General features: G+C 45.2%; 1 protein-coding gene across 3 annotated transcripts in view; it reads left to right on the plus strand.

Moving 5' to 3' along the window:
• Window positions 1-17,831, plus strand: part of ADGRE2 (adhesion G protein-coupled receptor E2) — a 49,616-nt gene that overhangs the window by 17,772 nt on the left and 14,013 nt on the right. For all 3 annotated transcript variants that reach the window (XM_050769929.1, XM_050769927.1, XM_050769930.1), the window contains 7 exons: window positions 6,226-6,333; window positions 6,689-6,900; window positions 7,462-7,635; window positions 10,374-10,571; window positions 11,430-11,665; window positions 15,957-16,023; window positions 16,928-17,019. In XM_050769929.1, coding sequence (XP_050625886.1) covers window positions 6,226-6,333; window positions 6,689-6,900; window positions 7,462-7,635; window positions 10,374-10,571; window positions 11,430-11,665; window positions 15,957-16,023; window positions 16,928-17,019 — 1,087 coding nt within the window. The remainder of the gene's footprint in view (window positions 1-6,225; window positions 6,334-6,688; window positions 6,901-7,461; window positions 7,636-10,373; window positions 10,572-11,429; window positions 11,666-15,956; window positions 16,024-16,927; window positions 17,020-17,831) is intronic.

Consider the following 17,831-nt stretch of genomic DNA (forward strand, 5'->3'; position numbering starts at 1 on the left):
GAAAATTAAGGACACGGACACACACAAGGAGTAAGTTTATGAGTAGAGGCTTAATAGGCAACAGAAAGAAAAAGGAGAACAATTCCCTCTCTTGTGAGAGAAAAGGATGCCCAAATGGGACTTCCCATCCATGGCCGAGTGCACCAGATTTTATAGACAGGCTTGAGGAGTCGGTGTCTGATTTACATAGGACCCAAAGATTGGTTGGACCAGGTGTGACGTTTACATAAAGTGCAGAGAAGCTGGCTGCCCCACCCTAATCTTATTATGCAAATGGAGTCTTTGCCTTCTCCTTACTGTACACGTGGTTGGCAAAGAGATGGGAAGATGGAGCCGCCACTTTCAACATGCCTAGTCCCAGGTGGCCTTTTCTTATTGGCACAGCTGCCAACATTCACCTGTGCAAGCTTCCAGCTTGCTTGCCTATGTCTGCAGCTCGATTTTGCAGGCTGCTCTTTGTTAAAAAAAAAAAAAAAAAAATGATACAGGGGCTGCTTTTCATTAAAAGGAAAGCCTTACTGAGGACTTCCTTACCCTCACTCTCTGCCTAAGTAATTCCTTTTTAACTTCTATATCACGAGGTGGTCATGGCGCAGCTTGGTTTTTGTTGTTGTTGTTGTTGTTTTCTTTTGGAGACAGAGTCTCGCTGTGTCACCCAGGCTGGAGTGCAGTGGTGCAATCTCGGCTCACTGCAGCCTCCACCTCCCAGGTTTAAGTGATTCTCCTGCCTCAGCCTCCCAAGTAGCGGGGACTACAGGCGCCCAACACCACACCCGGCTAACTTTTTTGTGTGTTTTCAGTAGAGATGGGGTTTCACCGTGTTAACCAGGATTGTCTCGATCTCCTTTCCTTGTGAGCCACCTGCCTCGGCCTCCCAAAGTGCTGGAATTTCAGGCGTGAGCCACAGTGCCTGGCTTGGTTTTACACATTTTAGGAGGACGTGAGACAACAATCAAATACATTTAAAATACACATTGGTTCACTCCAGAAAGGCAGGACAATCCGAAGTGGAGATATGGGGTGGGTGCTTCCAGATTATAGGTAGATTTAAGCTTTTCTGATTGGCAGTTGGTTGAAGGAGTTATTATCAATAGAAAAGAATGTCTGGATTACAATAAGGGGCTGTGAAGGCCGAAATTCTATCATCCAGACGAACCCTTCAGGTATCAGTCTTCAGAGAGAATAGATTGTAAATGTTTCTTATTAGACTAAAGGTCTGTGTTGATGTTAAATGCTGGTCAGCTTTTCCTGAACTCCAAAAGGGAGCAGGGCATAAGGAGGCATGTCAGACCCCCCACTTCCCACCATAGCCTGAACTAGTCTTTCCGGTTAAATTGAGAGTGCCCTGGCCAAAAGGGAAGCCCATTCAGATGGTTTTTGGGGGGGCGGGAGAGGATTTCTTTCTTTCTTTTTTTTTTTTTTTTTTTTGAGACAGAGTCTCGCTGTGTCGCCCAGGCTGGAGTGCAGTGGCACAATCTCAGCTCACTGCAAGCTCTGCCTCCCGGGTTCACGCCATTCTCCTGCCTCAGCCTCCTGAGTAGCTGGGACTACAGGCGCCCGCCACCTCGCCTGGCTAGTTTTTTGTATATTTTAGTAGAGACGGGGTTTCACCGTGTTATTAGCCAGGATGGTCTCGATCTCCTGACCTCGTGATCCGCCCGTCTCGGCCTCCCAAAGTGCTGGGATTACAGGCGTGAGCCACTGCGCCCGGCCAGGATTTCTAATTTAATTTTTGGTTTAGGTGGCTGGTGTGAATAGGACTCTTATGAATATTGGTGGACACATTTTGGGTTGAATAACTGTTTTCGGTTATCTGGGGTATCTACTAAGGAGTGGAACTGCTGGGTGATATGGTAATTCTATGTTCAACTTTTGGAGGAACCACCAAACCGTTTTTCCAAAGCGGCTGCACCGTCCTAAATCCCCACCAGAAACATACATGGGTTATCATCTCCACACCTTCAGCAAAACTGGTTACTTCCGTTTTATTTTCTTTGGTTCTGTTTTTTAATTGCTTTTATTGATACATAATATCTTACATATTTATGAGTACATGTGATACTTTGTTGCTTGCCTAGAATGTGTAACGATCAAGCCAGGGCATCTGAGGTATCCACCAGTTTGAGTACTTACCATTTTTATGTGTTGGGAACAATTTAAGTCCCCTTTTCTAGCTACTTTGAAATATATCATACCTTCTTGTTAATTATAGTCACTCTGCTCTGCTGTCAAACACTTGGGCGGGGCATGGTGGCTCACGCCTGTAATCCCAGCACTTTGGGAGGCCGAGATGGGTGGATCACGAGGTCAGGAGATCAAGACCATCCTGGCTAACACGGTGAAACTCCGTCTCTACTAAAAATACAAAAAATTAGCCAAGCATGGTGGCAGGCACCTGTAGTCCCAGCTACTCGGGAGGCTGAGGCAGGAGAATGGCGTGAACCCGGGAGGCGGAGCTTGCAGTGAGCTGAGATCTGGCCACTGCACTCCAGCCTGGGTGACAGAGCAAGTCTCCGTCTAAAAAAAAATAGAACTTATACTTTTTATCTAACTGTATGTCTGTACCTGTTAACCTACCTCTCTTCATCCCAGTGATTCAGGAGTGAAAAAGAAATTATTTAGGCAGTTAGCAAAGGTAAGAGAGTCCTCAGTAAGGTTTCCCTTTTAATAAAAAACAGCCCCCAAATCATTTCTTGTCTAACAACGAGCAGCCTGAAAAATCAAGCTGCAGACATAGAGAAGCAAGCTGGAAGCTGGCACAGGCGAATGCCAGCAGCTGTGCCAATAGGAAAAGGCTACCTGGGGGCCAGGCATGTTCAACATGAAATCTCCCTCTTCCCTTATCTTCGTCAACCACGTGTACAGTACAGAAGCAGGCAACATGGAACCAGCCAGGTAAAGAATTCATTTGCATAATAAAAGATTAGGCTGGGGCAGCCAGCTTCTTCATGCTCCATGTAAATGACTCACCTATTCCGACCAATCTTTGAGCCTTATGTAAATCAGACACCACCTACCCAAGCTCATCTATCACACTTCGTGCATTTCACCACGCAACCAGAAGCCACACTTGGGAGCCCCTGTCTCCATTCTTTTTTTTTTTTTTTTTTTGAGACGGAGTCTCGCTCTGTCGCCCAGGCTGGAGTGCAGTGGCCGGATCTCAGCTCACTGCAAGCTCCGCCTCCCGGGTTCACGCCATTCTCCTGCCTCAGCCTCCCGAGTAGCTGGGACTACAGGCGCCTGCCACCTCGCCCGGCTAGTTTTTTGTATTTTTTAGTAGAGACGGGGTTTCACCGTGTTAGCCAGGATGGTCTCGATCTCCTGACCTCGTGATCCGCCCATCTCGGCCTCCCAAAGTGCTGGGATTACAGGCTTGAGCCACCGCGCCCGGCCCCCCTGTCTCCACTCTTAAACTCACTTCTTATGTGTGCACGTCCTCAGTTTCCCTGGTGTGAGACAATGAACCTTGAGTATTTACGCTTGGGTATTTTCGCTGCTTTACTGGTGAGGTGATATCTCGTTGAGGTTTGGATTTGCCCTTCCCTAATAACTAACAATGTTTAACATCTTTTTACGTGTTTGCCCACCATTTGCATGTCATTTTTGGAGAAATGTCTATTCAAATCCTTTGCCTGTTTTGAATTGTGCTGTTTGCCTTTTGGTTGTCCAGTTGTAAGCATTCATTATACATTCTGATAGTAGACCATGTGAGATAAATGATTTGCAAAATATTTTCTCCCATTCTGTAGACTGTCTTTCATTTTCTTCATTGTCTTTTCATTTTAATGAATAGATGTTTTAAATTTTGAAGACATTTATTTTATCTATTTTTTCTTTTGTTGCATGTGCAATAGGTGTCATATTTAAGAATTCGTTGACTGGGGGTGGTGGCTTACGCCTGTAATCACAACACTTTGGGAGGCCGAGGCGGGCAGATCACCTGAGGTCAGGAGTTCGAGACCAGCCTGGCCAACATGGCGAAACCTTGTCTTTACTAAAAATACAAAAAAAATTAAACAAGTATGTTGGCACATGCCTGTAATCCCAGCTACTCGGGAGGCTGAGGCAGGAGAATTGCTTGAACCTGGGATGCAGAGGTTGCAGTGAGCCGAGATTGTGCCACTGCACTCCAGCCTGGATGACAGAGCAAGACTCCATCTCAAAAATAAAAATAAAAAAAGAATTTATTACCAAATCCAAGACCAGGAAGATTTGCCCTAAGCGTTCTAGTTTTAGCTCCTAAACTTAGGTCACTGGCTTATTTTGAGTTAATTTTTGTTTGTTCTGTGAGGTAGGGTCACAACTTCCTTATTTTGCATGTTACTATCCAGTAATCCCAGCACCATTTGTTGAAGAGATTATTCTTTCTCCCATTGAATAGTCTTGGCACCCCTTGTTGAGAATCAACTGACCATAAGATGGATGGGTTCATTCCTGGACTCTCAATTCTATTCTGTTATATCCTTATGCCAGTATTACTGTCAGTTTGTAGTAAGTTTTGAAATCAGTAAGTGTGAATCCTCTAACCTTGTTGTTCTTCTTCAAGATTGTTTTTGGGTATTTGGATTCCTTACAACACCATATGAATTTTAAGATGAACTTTTCTTATTCTGCAAAATAATAATAGGTTAAAATATTGATAGGGATTGCATTGAGTCTCTAGACCACTTTGGGGGAGTATTGCTGTCTTAACAATAGAAATTCTTCCAATCCATGAACATAGGATGTCTTTCCATTTAGAGAGGACCTTTTATTTCTTTCAAACACTTTTGTAGGCCAGAAGCAGTGGCTCACGCCCAACATTGTCAGAGAACACCAAGGTGGGAGAATTGCTTGAGCCCGGGAGCTCAAGCCCAGCCTTGGAAACATACTAAAACACCATCTCCACAGAAAATTTAAAAATTAGCTGGGTGTGATAGTGAGCAACTGTAATGCCAGCTACTTGGGAGGCTGAGTTGGAAGGATTGCTTGAGCCCAGGAAACTGCAGTGAGCTATGATCATGCCACTGCACTCTAGCCTGACCAGCAGAGTAAGACTTTGTCTCAAAAAAAAAAAAAAAAAAAAAAAAAACTCAAAAAACTTTCCTATAAGTCTGAGTCTCCTTGGTAAAATGTATTCCTAATATTTTTGCTGAAAATTTTTGCATCTATGTCCATAAGAAATATTAGTCTATAATTTTATTTTCTTGTTATGTCTTCATCTATTGCTCTGTCATCCAGACTGGAGTGCAGTGGCACAATCTCGGCTCACTGCAACCTCCGCATCCTAGGTTCAAGCAATTCTCCTGCCTCAGCCTCCCAAGTAGCTGGGATTACAGGCATGTGCCTACACACCTGGTTAATTTTTTTGTATTTTTAGTAGAGACAGGGTTTCGCCATGTTGGCCAGGCTGGTCTCGAACTCCTGACCTCAGAGCAACATTGGCCTTATAAAATTATTTAAATAGTGTTTCCTCCCCTTCCATATTTTTGAACAGGTAAAAGATTCATGTTCATTCTTTTTTAAGCTATTGGTAGATGTCACCAGTGAAGTCATCTGGTCTGGGTTGTTCGTTTTGAGAGGTTTTGATTACTGATGTAATCTGTGTAATATGTTATAGGTCTGTAGGTCTGTTCAGATCTTCTATTTCTTCTTCTTCTTCTTCTTCTTTATTTTTTTTGAGACGGAGTCTCACTCTGTCACCCAGGCTGGAGTGCAGTGGCACGATCTCAGCTCACTGCAAGCTCTGCCTCCCAGGTTCACAGCATTCTCCTGCCTCAGTCTCCTGAGTAGCTGGGACTACAGGCACCCACCACCACGCCCGGCTAATTTTTCGCGTTTTTTTTAAGTAGAGACGGTTTTTTGTTTTGTTTTGGTTTGGGTTTTTTTTGCATTTTTAGTAGAAATGGAGTTTCATCTTGTTAGCCAGGATGCTCTCGATCTCCTGACCTCGTGATCCACCCGCCTTGGCCAAAGTGCTGGGATTACAGGCATGAGCCACCGCGCCCTGCCGATCTTCTATTTCTTCTTGAGTTGGTTTCAGTGGTTTGCGTGTCACTAGGAATGTGTCCATTTCATCTAGGTTATCTACTTTGTGGATATACAGTTGCTCATACTCTTCTCTTCTGATATTTTGTAACTTCAGCTTATATGTGTATATAGTATATAAATTAAGTCATAGTATATCAACCACTGTAGGCACAATTCCTAACCTAATTTTCCTTATATAATTCCCACAACTCATAGAATTTTCCCTGGAGGTGCAGAAGCAAGTAGACAGGAATGTCACCTTGAGACAGAATCAGGCAACGATGCAGCTGCACTGGAATCTGGCACAGAAATCTGGTGACCCAGGTAATGGCTGAGATGGGGAGGTGGTCAGTGAAGCTTCGTGGTGGGACAAGATGCCCAAGAATGTGAAAAATAAGAGATTTAAAGATTAAAGGGAAGTGTGGGGTGGGGCTGTAAGAGGAGAACCCATCTGAAGAGGAAGGGACCTTGTTGGGGACCCCGAGATATTAACCGCGGCCTTGTCCTACAGGATGTGATACATATAGAACTAAAGATTGAAGGAAAGTGTGGGACGGGTGAAGCCAAAGGAAGGTAGCCCATCTCCATGAGTAGAAAGCTCTGTGCGGGGCGGAGGAACTCTGGTGTGGACCCAGAGATTCAACCTACTCCAAGATTCAATCTTGGCCCTGTCCCGCAGGCCCTTCTGTGGTGGGCCTTGTCTCCGTTCCAGGGATGGGCAAGTTGCTGGCTGAGGCCCCCCTGGTCTCGGAGCCTGAGAATCAGGTGGTTCGGAATGAGACACACCAGGGCTTGCTCCCCATCCTGCTCTCAGATGTCATCTCTGCCTTTCTGAGCAACAACGACACCCAAAACCTCAGCTCCCCAGTTACCTTCACCTTCTCCCACCGTGTGAGTGCTGGTGGGGTGGTGGGGGGTGGTGGGGAGTCTGAATCCAGGCATAGCCTTGCTGCCCAGCTCAGCCCTGGGGCTCACGGGTCTCTGTTATGGGTACATTATCTCCCCAGGAAAGTCAGTCCTTCCAAAGCCGGCTTTGGGTAAGCATCTCTGAGCATCAGACCCACCCACCAGCTCACACATGGGTTCTTTTTTTTCTTTCTTTCTTTCTTTTTTTTTTTTTTGAGACAGAGTCTCACTCTGTCAGCCAGGCTGGAGTGCAGTGGCACAATCTCAGCTCACTGCAACCTCCGCCTTCCAGGTTTGGGTGATTCTCCTGCTTCAGCCTCCCTCGTAGCTGGGATTACAGGTGTGTGCTACCACGCCTGGCTAATTTTCGTACTTTTTTTTTTTTTTTTTTTTTTTTTTTTTAGTAGAAATGGGGTTTCATCATGTTGGCCAGGCTGGTCTCAAACTCCTGATCTCAAGTGATCCACCCGCTTCAGCCTCCCAAAGTGCTGGGATTACAGGCGTGAGCCGCCTTGCCCGGCCCACACCTGTGTTCTGTTCCTGCAGTCGGTCATACCAAGACGGAAGGTGCTCTGTGTCTTCTGGGAGCATGGCCAGAATGGATGTGGTCATTGGGCCACCACAGGCTGCAGCACGATGGGCACCAGAGATACCAGCACCATCTGCCGTTGCACCCACCTGAGCAGCTTTGCCGTCCTCATGGCCCCCTACGATGTACAGGTGAGACCCTTAGGAGAGGCTGCACTCTGCATTTATTGCTGTGTAACAAATCCCCACAGACGTAGCAGCCTTTAAAAAAAAATGCATTATCTCACAGCTATGGGTCAGCAAGCTGGCATAGCAAGATGGCCTTTCTGCCCAGGGTCTTACAAGACTGAAATCATCGTGTCGCCCCACCCCCAGGGCTGCCGTTTCATCGGAGACTTGAGGTCCTTCTCCAAGCTCCCTGGTTGCTGGCAGAATTCAGTTTCTCGTGATTGTAGGACTGAGATCTCACTTTCTTAGCTGTCAGGAAGGCATGGCATTCAGTTCCTAGAGGCCACTCACATCCTTTCTCACATGACCCTCTGGCAACCTTTCAGCATTCCTATCTGGAGGCCAAGGAAAACATATTCCTTGATGCGGAATCCTTCTTAAGGTTTGTATCAGTCGGAGTTCTCTACAGGGACAGAACTAATGGAATATATATACATATATAGTATATATATATACTCCTATATATTCTATATACATATATAGTATACATGTATATATACTTCTATATATAATATATAGAATATACTCCTATATATATATACTCCTATATATATATATTATATATACTCCTATATATATATAGGAGTATATTAAGTATTAACTCACACGATCACAAGGTCCCACGATAGGCCATCTGCAGGCTGAGGAGCAAGGAGAGCCCGTACGAGTCCCAAAACTGAAGAACTTGGAGTCCAATGTTCGAGGGCAGGAAGCATCCAGCACAGGAGGAAGATGTAGGCTGGGAGGCGAGGCCAGCCTCTCTTTGCACATTTTTCTGCCTGCTTATATTCTAGCCATGCTGGCAGCTGATTAGATGGTGCCCACCCAGATTAAGAGTGGGTCTGCCTTCCCCAGCCCAGTGACTCAAATGTTAATCTCCTTTGGCAACACCCTCACAGACACACCCAGGATCAATACTTTGTATCCTTCAATCCAATCAAGTTGACATCCATATTAACCATCACAAGTTTTGAATCTGATTCTCCAGGAAGAGCCCAGATCTTGTAAAGACTCATCTGATTAGGTCGGGCCCACCCAGGGAAAACTCTGCCTTTTTTTTTTTTTTTTTTTTTTTTAGACGGGGTCTCTGTCACCCAGGCTGGAATACGTTGGCACAGTCATAGCTCACTGCAGCCTTGACCTCCTGGGCTCAAGAAATCCTCTTTCCTTAGCCTCCTGAGTAGCTGGGACTACAGGCATGCACCACCATGCCTGGCTAATTTTTGTGTTTTTACTAGAGACAAGGTTTCACCAAGTTGGCCAGGCTGGTCTCGAACTCCTTACCTCAAGTTCCACCCACCTCGGCCTCCCAAAGTGCTGGGATTACAGGTGTGAGCCACCACGTCTGGCCCACCTGACTTTCTTATCTCATCACTTGGAGTAGATCCAAGGGACATCACTATCAGATCCTGCGGGAAAAAGGGCCAAACCACCCTTTTGTTTTCCATCGCAGGAACATCTTATCAATATCCTCCCAGACAGCAAGCCATACCACCCAGCCCCTCTTGCCCAGACCTGTAACTACCCCAGCCTGTAAGCGGCGGCGGATTCTGGCACGCAGCTAGCTTCCCGCTCCACAGGTCTCATGCTGGACATAAACCTGCATTGCTGTAGAGCTGCCAACTCTCTCTCTCTCTCTCTCTTTTTTTTTTTTTTTTTTTTTTTTTTTTTTTTTTGAGACGGAGTCTCGCTCTGTCACCCAGGCTGGAGTGCAGTGGCCGGATCTCAGCTCACTGCAAGCTCCGCCTCCCGGGTAAACGCCATTCTCCTGCCTCAGCCTCCCGAGTAGCTGGGACTACAGGCGCCCACCACCTCGCCCGGCTAGTTTTTTGTATTTTTAGTAGAGACGGGGTTTCACTGTGTTAGCCAGGATGGTCTCGATCTCCTGACCTCGTGATCCGCCCATCTCGGCCTCCCAAAGTGCTGGGATTACAGGCTTGAGCCACCGCGCCTGGCCTCTCTCTCTCTCTCTCTCTCTCTCTCTGTCTTTCTTTAACCCTCACCTTCCCTTCGAAACCTAATGGGCTCACACCTGGAATCCCTGTGCTTTGGGAGGCTGAAGCGGGAGGATCACCTGAGCCCAGGAATCCGAGACCAGACTGGGCAACACAGAAAGATCCTGTCTCTATAAAAATTTTTAAAAAGTTAGGCCAGGCGTGGTGGCCCACGCCTGTGATCCCAGCACTTTGGGAGGCCGAGGCAGGTGGATCACAAGGTCAGGAGTTCAAGACCAGCCTGGCCAAGATGGTGAAAGCCCGTCTCTATTAAAAATACAAAAATTATCTGGGCGTGATGGTGGGCGCCTGTAATCCCAGCTACTCGGGAGGCTGAGGCAGAGAATTGCCTGAACCAGGGAGGCAGAGGTTGTAGTGAGCCGAGATTGTGCCACTGCACTCCAGCCTGGGCGACAGAGCAAGACTCTGTCAAAAAAAAAAAAAAGTTAGCAGGGCATGGTGCCATACATGACTATGACTATAATGCACACCTGTTGTCACCTGCATGACTACCCTTGTATTCCCAGACACCCAAGAGGCTCAGGTGACAACTTCACAAATTAAATTAAATTGATGACACCTTCACAAATTTACCTGGCTGCCTCATTCTTGAATGTGCTATGCCAAAATAAAAATTTAAAATGGTGGTGGGGTCATTACCCCAGAGCAAGAAAGCATAACTGTGAACTCTTCTTTTTGGGGTCCCAGGAGGAGGATCCTGTGCTGACTGTCATCACCTACATGGGGCTGAGCCTCTCTCTGCTGTGCCTCCTCCTGGCAGCCCTCACCTTCCTGCTGTGCAAAGCCATCCAGAACATCAGCACCTCGCTGCATCTGCAGCTCTCGCTCTGCCTCCTCCTGGCCCACCTCCTCTTCCTCGTGGCAATTGATCGAACCGAACATGAGGTATTGACAGCGGTGTTCCAGGGGGCTCCCTTCCTTGACGCAGAGGATGCTGGCTCATGGAATGATGTGGCATTGGATTCCTTAATATAATGGCCCAGCGGAGCGCGGTGGTTCACGCCTGTAATCCTAATACTTTGGGAGACCGAGGCGGGTGGATCACCTGAGGTCGGGAGTTCTAGACCAGCCTGACCAGCATGGAGAAAACCCATCTCTACTAAAAATACAAAATTAGCCAGGCATGGTGGCACATGCCTGTAATCCCAGCTACTCAGGAGGCTGAGGCAAGAGAACTGCTTGAACCCAGGAGGTGGAGGTTGTGGTGAGCCGAGATCGCACCATTGCACGCCAGCCTGGGCAGCAAAAGTGAAATTCCGTCTCAAAAAAAAAAAAAACATATATATATACACACACACGTATATATGTGTGTGTGTATATATTTTTTTATATATGTGTGTGTATACATATACACATATGTGTGTATATATACACGTATATATGTGTATATATGCATACATATATACATATGTATATATGTGTGTATACGCACATATGTGTATATGTATGTGTGTATACACATATATGTATATGTGTGTGTATATGCGTATATGTGTGTGTGTATATACGTGTATCTATATGTGTGTGTGTGTGTATGTATATATATATATAGGCCCTTGAGTCCTGGGGAATATTAGAAGAGAACACCACCAATTTCCCATTGCCTGACTCAACTACAAAGCAAATATTCTCTACAATGCCATCAGATATCTCAGAATTCTCCCCAACAGCATGGTACAGGAGAAGCCATGGGTCACACTCAAATCTGACCGCCACTCTGGGCGTCTCTTACTTCTCCCCCAGGTGCTGTGTGCCATCATCGCCAGTGCCTTGCATTATCTCTACCTGGCGGCCTTCACCTGGATGCTGCTGGAGGCCCTGTACCTCTTCCTCACTGCACGGAACCTGATGGTGGTCAACTACTCGAGCATCAACAGATTCACGAAGAAGCTCATGTTCCCTGTGGGCTATGGAGTCCCAGCTGTGATAGTGGCCATTTCTGCGGCCTCCAGGCCTCACCTTTATGGAACGCCTTCCCGGTTAATGCAAATTCCCACAGTCCTTATCTTCTCCGGCATAACCGTGGCCATTGCTAGAACCTAGATAGCATTTTTTTATGATACTTGCTTTTAATTAGATCAGCAGGGATTTTAGGCTCTGTTGGTTGGATTACACTGCAGCTCCTCGTTCTTAGCTATTGAGTTTATTTCAATTACATTTCAAACTAGGCATTGTAGAAGAGGGTTTTCGGAAATTTTCTGAATGAAATAAAGGGCAAGTCTTTGGAAAGCAAAAGAGGACAAAGCCACTGTGTCATAATCCCCAGGGCATCTTTCTGCTAGAAGATTATAATAATTAAGGAGGGCCAGGCTCAGTGGCTCACGCCTGGAATCCCTGTGCTTTGGGAGGCTGACACAGGAGGATCACTTGAGCCCAGGATCTTGAGACCAGCCTGGGCAACACAGCAAGACCCCTTCTTTACAAAATTTAAAAAATTAGCAGGGCAGACTGGCACACACCTGTAGTCCTAGCTACTCAGGAGGCTGAGATGGGAGGGTCGCTTGAGCCCAGGAGTTCGAGGTTGCAGCGAGCTATGATTACACCACTGCACTCCAGCCTGAGCAAGAGAGACAGACCATGTCTCTAAAAGATACTAATAATAGTTAGGGATAATGTATTTAAATCTCTCTCATTGAAATAGCAAGAATGAAATCAAAGTGCTCATGATAGCATTTGTTTAATATCTAACCTACTTTATCCAGATCTTTTAGGATGCTTCCATTTTTCATTTGAAAAAGTAGACCTGATTTGAATAACCCAAATAATTGATATTGTCATAGTTAAGATTTACGAGATGCTTACTTTGTGCCAGGTACTGTTCTAGCCTGTTTGTTTGTTTGTTTGTTTGTTTGTTTGCCAGTTGCACTGGTTGAACCCTCCAGGACACTGTTGACTAGAACAGCAGACAGTGTCGTCTTGCTCCTGAACTTAGGGAGAAAGCACTGAGTCTATCCTCATTAATGTATGATGTTAGCTGAGGATTTTTCATAGATACCCATTTTCAGTTTAAAGAAATTCTTTTCTATTCCTAGTGTGTTGGGTATTTTGGTGATGAAACTGTGTTTGATTTTGTCAAATGCATTTCAGAAGCATATAATTTTTACTTATATGGGATAAAAATTATATGATCACATTATAATTATATACTTAGATTATTTTATATGTAATTTATATATAAATACATATCTATGTAATTTATATATTATAGAAGTATATAATTAAATATAATTATATAATTATAAATTATATTATCACATTAAATTATATAATCATATATTATATCATTATAATTATATAATCATATATAACTATATGATTACTTAATTACTTAATCTTTTATTCTATTAATACACATAATAGAATAAAGGATTAAAATTATATGATCACGGCCAGGCGCGGTGGCTCACGCCTGTAATCCCAACACTTTGGGAAGCCGAGGCGGGCAGATCACAAGGTCAGGAGATCGAGACAACCGTGAAACCCCATCTCCACTAAAAATACAAAAAATAGCTGGGCCTGGCGGCAGGCGCCTGTAGTCCCAGCTACTCAGGAGGCTGAGGCAGGAGAATGGCGTGAACCCGGGAGGCGGAGCTTGCAGTGAGCCGAGATCGCACCACTGCACTCCAGCCTGGGGGACAGAGCAAGACTCCGTCTCAAAAAAAAAAAAAAAAAAAGAACACATTATAATTATACAGTTATGGTTATTTACCTTTGAGTCCTGGGGAATATTATATGGTTATATACAGTTAATTATATGGTTATATAATTAAACTGTGATCTTATAATGTGATCATATAATTATATGATTATATAATTATATAACTATAATGTGATCATATAATTTTAATCCTTTATTCTATTAATATGTGTATTACATTGATGGATGATTAGATATTAAACTAGCCTACATTCCTGGGATAATTACCACCTGGTCATGGTATATAATCCTTTTAATATGTTGCAGGACTTGGTCGGCTAGTATTTTTTGAGGATTTTTGCATTCATTTTCATAAAGGATTTTGGTCTGCAGTTTTGTTTTCTTGTGATGTCTATTTCTGGGTTTGGTGTCAGAGTAATACTGGCCTTGTAGAAGATTTGGGAAGTGCTTCCTCTTTTGCTGTTTTTGGTTTTGTGAATTATTAACACCAATCCTCCGAAAGTTAACCATAGAGCTACCATATGACCCAGGTATATACCCAAAACAAATGAAAACAGATGTCCACGCAAAAACTTGTAAATGATGCAATCATAAAAAATAACAATGTCAGCTGGGTGCGGTGGCTCATGCCTGTAAAACCAGCACTTTGGGAGGCCGAGGCAAGCAGATCATGAGTTCAAGAGATTGAGACCATCCTGGCCAACATGGTGAAACCCTGTCTCTACTAAAAATACAAAAGTTAGCCGGGCGTGGTGGTGGGTGCCTGTAATCCTAGCTACTGGGGAGGCTGAGGCAGGAGAATTGCTGGAACCCGGGAGGCGGAGGTTGCAGTGAGCCAAGATGGCACCATTGCACCCCAGCCTGGCGACAGAGTGAGTCTCCATCTCAAAAAAAATAAAATAAAATAAAATAAAATAAAATAACGAGATCATGTCCTTTGCAGCAATATGGATGGAGCTGGAGGCCATTATCCTTAGTGAATTCAGAAACAGAAAATCAAATACCACATGTTCTCACTTATAAGTAGGAGCTAAACACTGGGTACCCATGGACACAAGGGAACTTCAGACACCGAAGCCTACTTGAGGGTAGAAAGTGGGAGGAGGGTGAGGATAAATAGACGACCTATAGAGCACTGTGCTGATGACCCGGGTGACAAAATAATCTGTATGCCAAACCGCCGCAATGTGCAATTGACCTACATAACAAACCTACACAATGTACCTCTGAACCTAAACTAAGCGTTTAGCAACATGTTGTACATGAATGCTCATAGAAGCATTATTTAAAGGAGTCAAAAATTGGAAACAATGCCTATCACTGATGAATGGATAAAAAAAGTAACATATCCACAGTGAAATATTATTCAGCCATAGAAAGGAATTTTAAGAGACCATTCAGTCATTTTATATTTAGTTATTTATTTAGAAATACTCTGTCACCCAGGCTGGAGTGCGGTGGCGTGATCTCGGCTCACTGCAACCTCTGCTCTCTGTTTCCCGGGTTCAAGCCTCCCGAGTAGCTGGGATTACAGGTGTACGCCACCACACACAGCTCATTTTTTGTGTGTTTTTAGTAGAGACAGGATTTCACAACGTTGGGCAGGCTGGTCTCGAACTCCTGACCTCAAATGAGCCACCCGCCTCAGCCTCCCAAAGTGCTGGGATTTCAGGCGTGAACCACTGCACCTGGACTCATTTTCTATTTTAAATAGAAATTTAAAATGCTGCAATTTAGGTCTTGCTCTGTTGCCCAGGCCAGAGTGCAGTGGTACAATCACAGCTCACTGCAGTCTCAACCTCCTGGACTCAAGTGATCCTCCCCGCTCAGTTTCCCAAGTAACTGAGAATACAGGTGTGAGCCACCACACCTGGCTTTTTTTTTTTTTTTTTTTTTTTTTTTTTTTTTTTTTCTGTAGAAATGGGGTCTTGCTATGTTACTCAGACTGGTCTCAAACTCCTGGCCTCAAGCAATCCTCCCACCTCGGCCTCCCAAAGTCCTGGTGTAAGCCACTGTGCCTGGCACAACTTTCCATTTTTCTTTCATTGTTAGAATGTATCTAATTGCGTGTATCCTCCCTGAGTTGAAATTTGGGGGATCTGGCCAGGCACGGTGGCTCAAGCCTGTAATCCCAGCACTTTGGAGGCCGAGACAGGCGGATCATGAAGTCAGGAGATCGAGACCATCCTGGCTAACACGGTGAAACCCCATCTCTACTAAAAAATACAAAAAACTATCCAGGCGAGTTGGCGGGCGCCTGTAGTCCCAGCTACTCGGGAGGCTGAGGCAGGAGAATGGCGTAAACCCGGAAGGCGGAGCTTGCAGTGAGCTGAGATCCGGCCACTGCACTCCAGCCTGGGCGACAGAGCGAGACTCCGTCTCAAAAAAAAAAAAAGAAATTTGGGGGATCTAAGACCGTGTTCTTAGATCTCATCACTGTATCTTCAGAGCCAACCACAGACCCTATCGCTAAAGAAACACTCAATATTGTTGATGTAGGGAGGAAGGGAGGAAGTGGTGAGGAGGGAAGGAATAGATTTACATAACTGTTCCGTATCTCCAAAAACCGATGCTTTTTTTTTTTTTTTTTTAAATCTCTCTCTCTTGTTCAGCTGCTGGCTCCAACCAGAAAAGGGATTTATATGGGGCTTCCTTGGACCTGTCTGCGCCATCTTCTCTGTAAGTGACATCATCTAAGCATCCTCGCTGCCCCGCTGAGGGTCATTAGAAAAGCAAGATAATAAGGCCGGGCGCGGTGGCTCAAGCCTGTAATCCCAGCACTTTGGGAGGCCGAGGCGGGCGGATCACGAGGTCAGGAGATCGAGACCATCCTGGCTAACACGGTGAAACCCCGTCTCTACTAAAAATACAAAAAACTAGCCGGGCGCGGTGGCGGGCGCCTGTAGTCCCAGCTACTCGGGAGGCTGAGGCAGGAGAATGGCGTGAACCCGGGAGGCGGAGCTTGCAGTGAGCTGAGATCCGGCCACTGCACTCCAGCCTGGGTGACAGAGCAAGACTCCGTCTCAAAAAAAAAAAAAAAAAAAAAGAAAAGCAAGATAATAAAGATGGTGACAAGAGCAGGAACGCACCTTGGGTTGTCATGGGTTGGGTTAGGTTTCCTAAGACCACTCTTGAATCTTCAAATTCTAACACTGTTACTCAATATTTAAGAAAAAGACTTACGTGTATAATTCATATTAGACAGGCTAAGATGAAGAGATAATGGGCTTCAGGCCTGATGTGGTGGCTCACGCCTGTAATCTCAACACTTTGGGAGACCAAGGCGGGCAGATCACTTGAGGTCAGGAGTTCAAGACCAGCCTGGCCAACATGGTGAAACCCTGTCTCTACTAAAAATAAAAAATTAGCCAGGCATGGTGGTGGGTGCCTGTACTTGGGAGGCCAAGGCAGGAGAATCGCTCGAACCTGGGAGGCGGAGGTTGCAGTGAACTGAGATTGCACCGCCATACTCCAGCCTGGGCAACAGAGCAAGACCCTGTCTGACCAAAAAAAAAAAAAAAAAAAAAGAGAGAGATAATGGGTTTCAAATTCTATTCAACGAATCTTCTGTGGTTTCCTGAAGGTGAATTTAGCTCTCCTTCTGGTGACTCTCTGGATTTTGAAAAACAGACTCTCCTCCCTCAATAATGAAGTGTCCACCCTCCAGAACACAAGGTAAGATGGAGAAGGCGGTGACAACAACACAGACATGTATGGTTCCCAAGAGCCAAGCCATGTGCCTCAACAGCCACTGAGGTCCCATCTCAGGGTCTTTTGAAGGCACCCAGAGTAAACAGATGCAGCCATCCTTCTATGGCAGCCGTCTCAGATTCAGTGGTATCCTGTTGACACCCCGAGCAAAATGTTTTGTCCATGTCTAATCTCAGTTAGTGAATCCCAGAGCAACCGGAAAAATCTTCATTGGCTGGTAAATGGTATACATACAAAATAAGATACAATTCGACCACAAAACAGAATGAAACCATGTCATTTGCAGCAACATGGATGAAACTGGAGGTCATTTTGTTAAGTGAAATAAGCCAGGCACAAAAAGACAAATAGCATAGGCTGTCACTTACATAGAGAGGCGCTAAAGAAGCTGATCTCATGGAGGCAGAAAGTAGAATGATAAGTTAGCTGGGCATGGTGGGGGGCGCCTGTAATCCCAGCTACTCAGGAGGCTGAGGCAGGAGAATCGCTTGAACCCAGGAGGCGGAGGTTGCAGTGAGCCGAGATCGCACCACTGCACTCCAGCCTGGGAGACAGAGCGAGACTCTGCCTCAAAAAATAAAAAGAAAAAGAAAGTAGAATGATAGATTCCAGAGGCTGGACAAGGTGTGTGAGTAGGCAAGGTGATGAAGAGGGGTTGGTTAATGGGTACAACATACAGTCAGATAGAAGGAGTAAGTTATAATGTTGGATGGCAGAGTAGGGTGACTCTAGTTCACAATATATTTTATATTTCAAAATAGGTAGAGGGGAAAATT

This window comes from Macaca thibetana, chromosome 19 (genome assembly GCF_024542745.1).
Source record: "Macaca thibetana thibetana isolate TM-01 chromosome 19, ASM2454274v1, whole genome shotgun sequence".
Lineage (NCBI taxonomy): Eukaryota > Metazoa > Chordata > Mammalia > Primates > Cercopithecidae > Macaca > Macaca thibetana.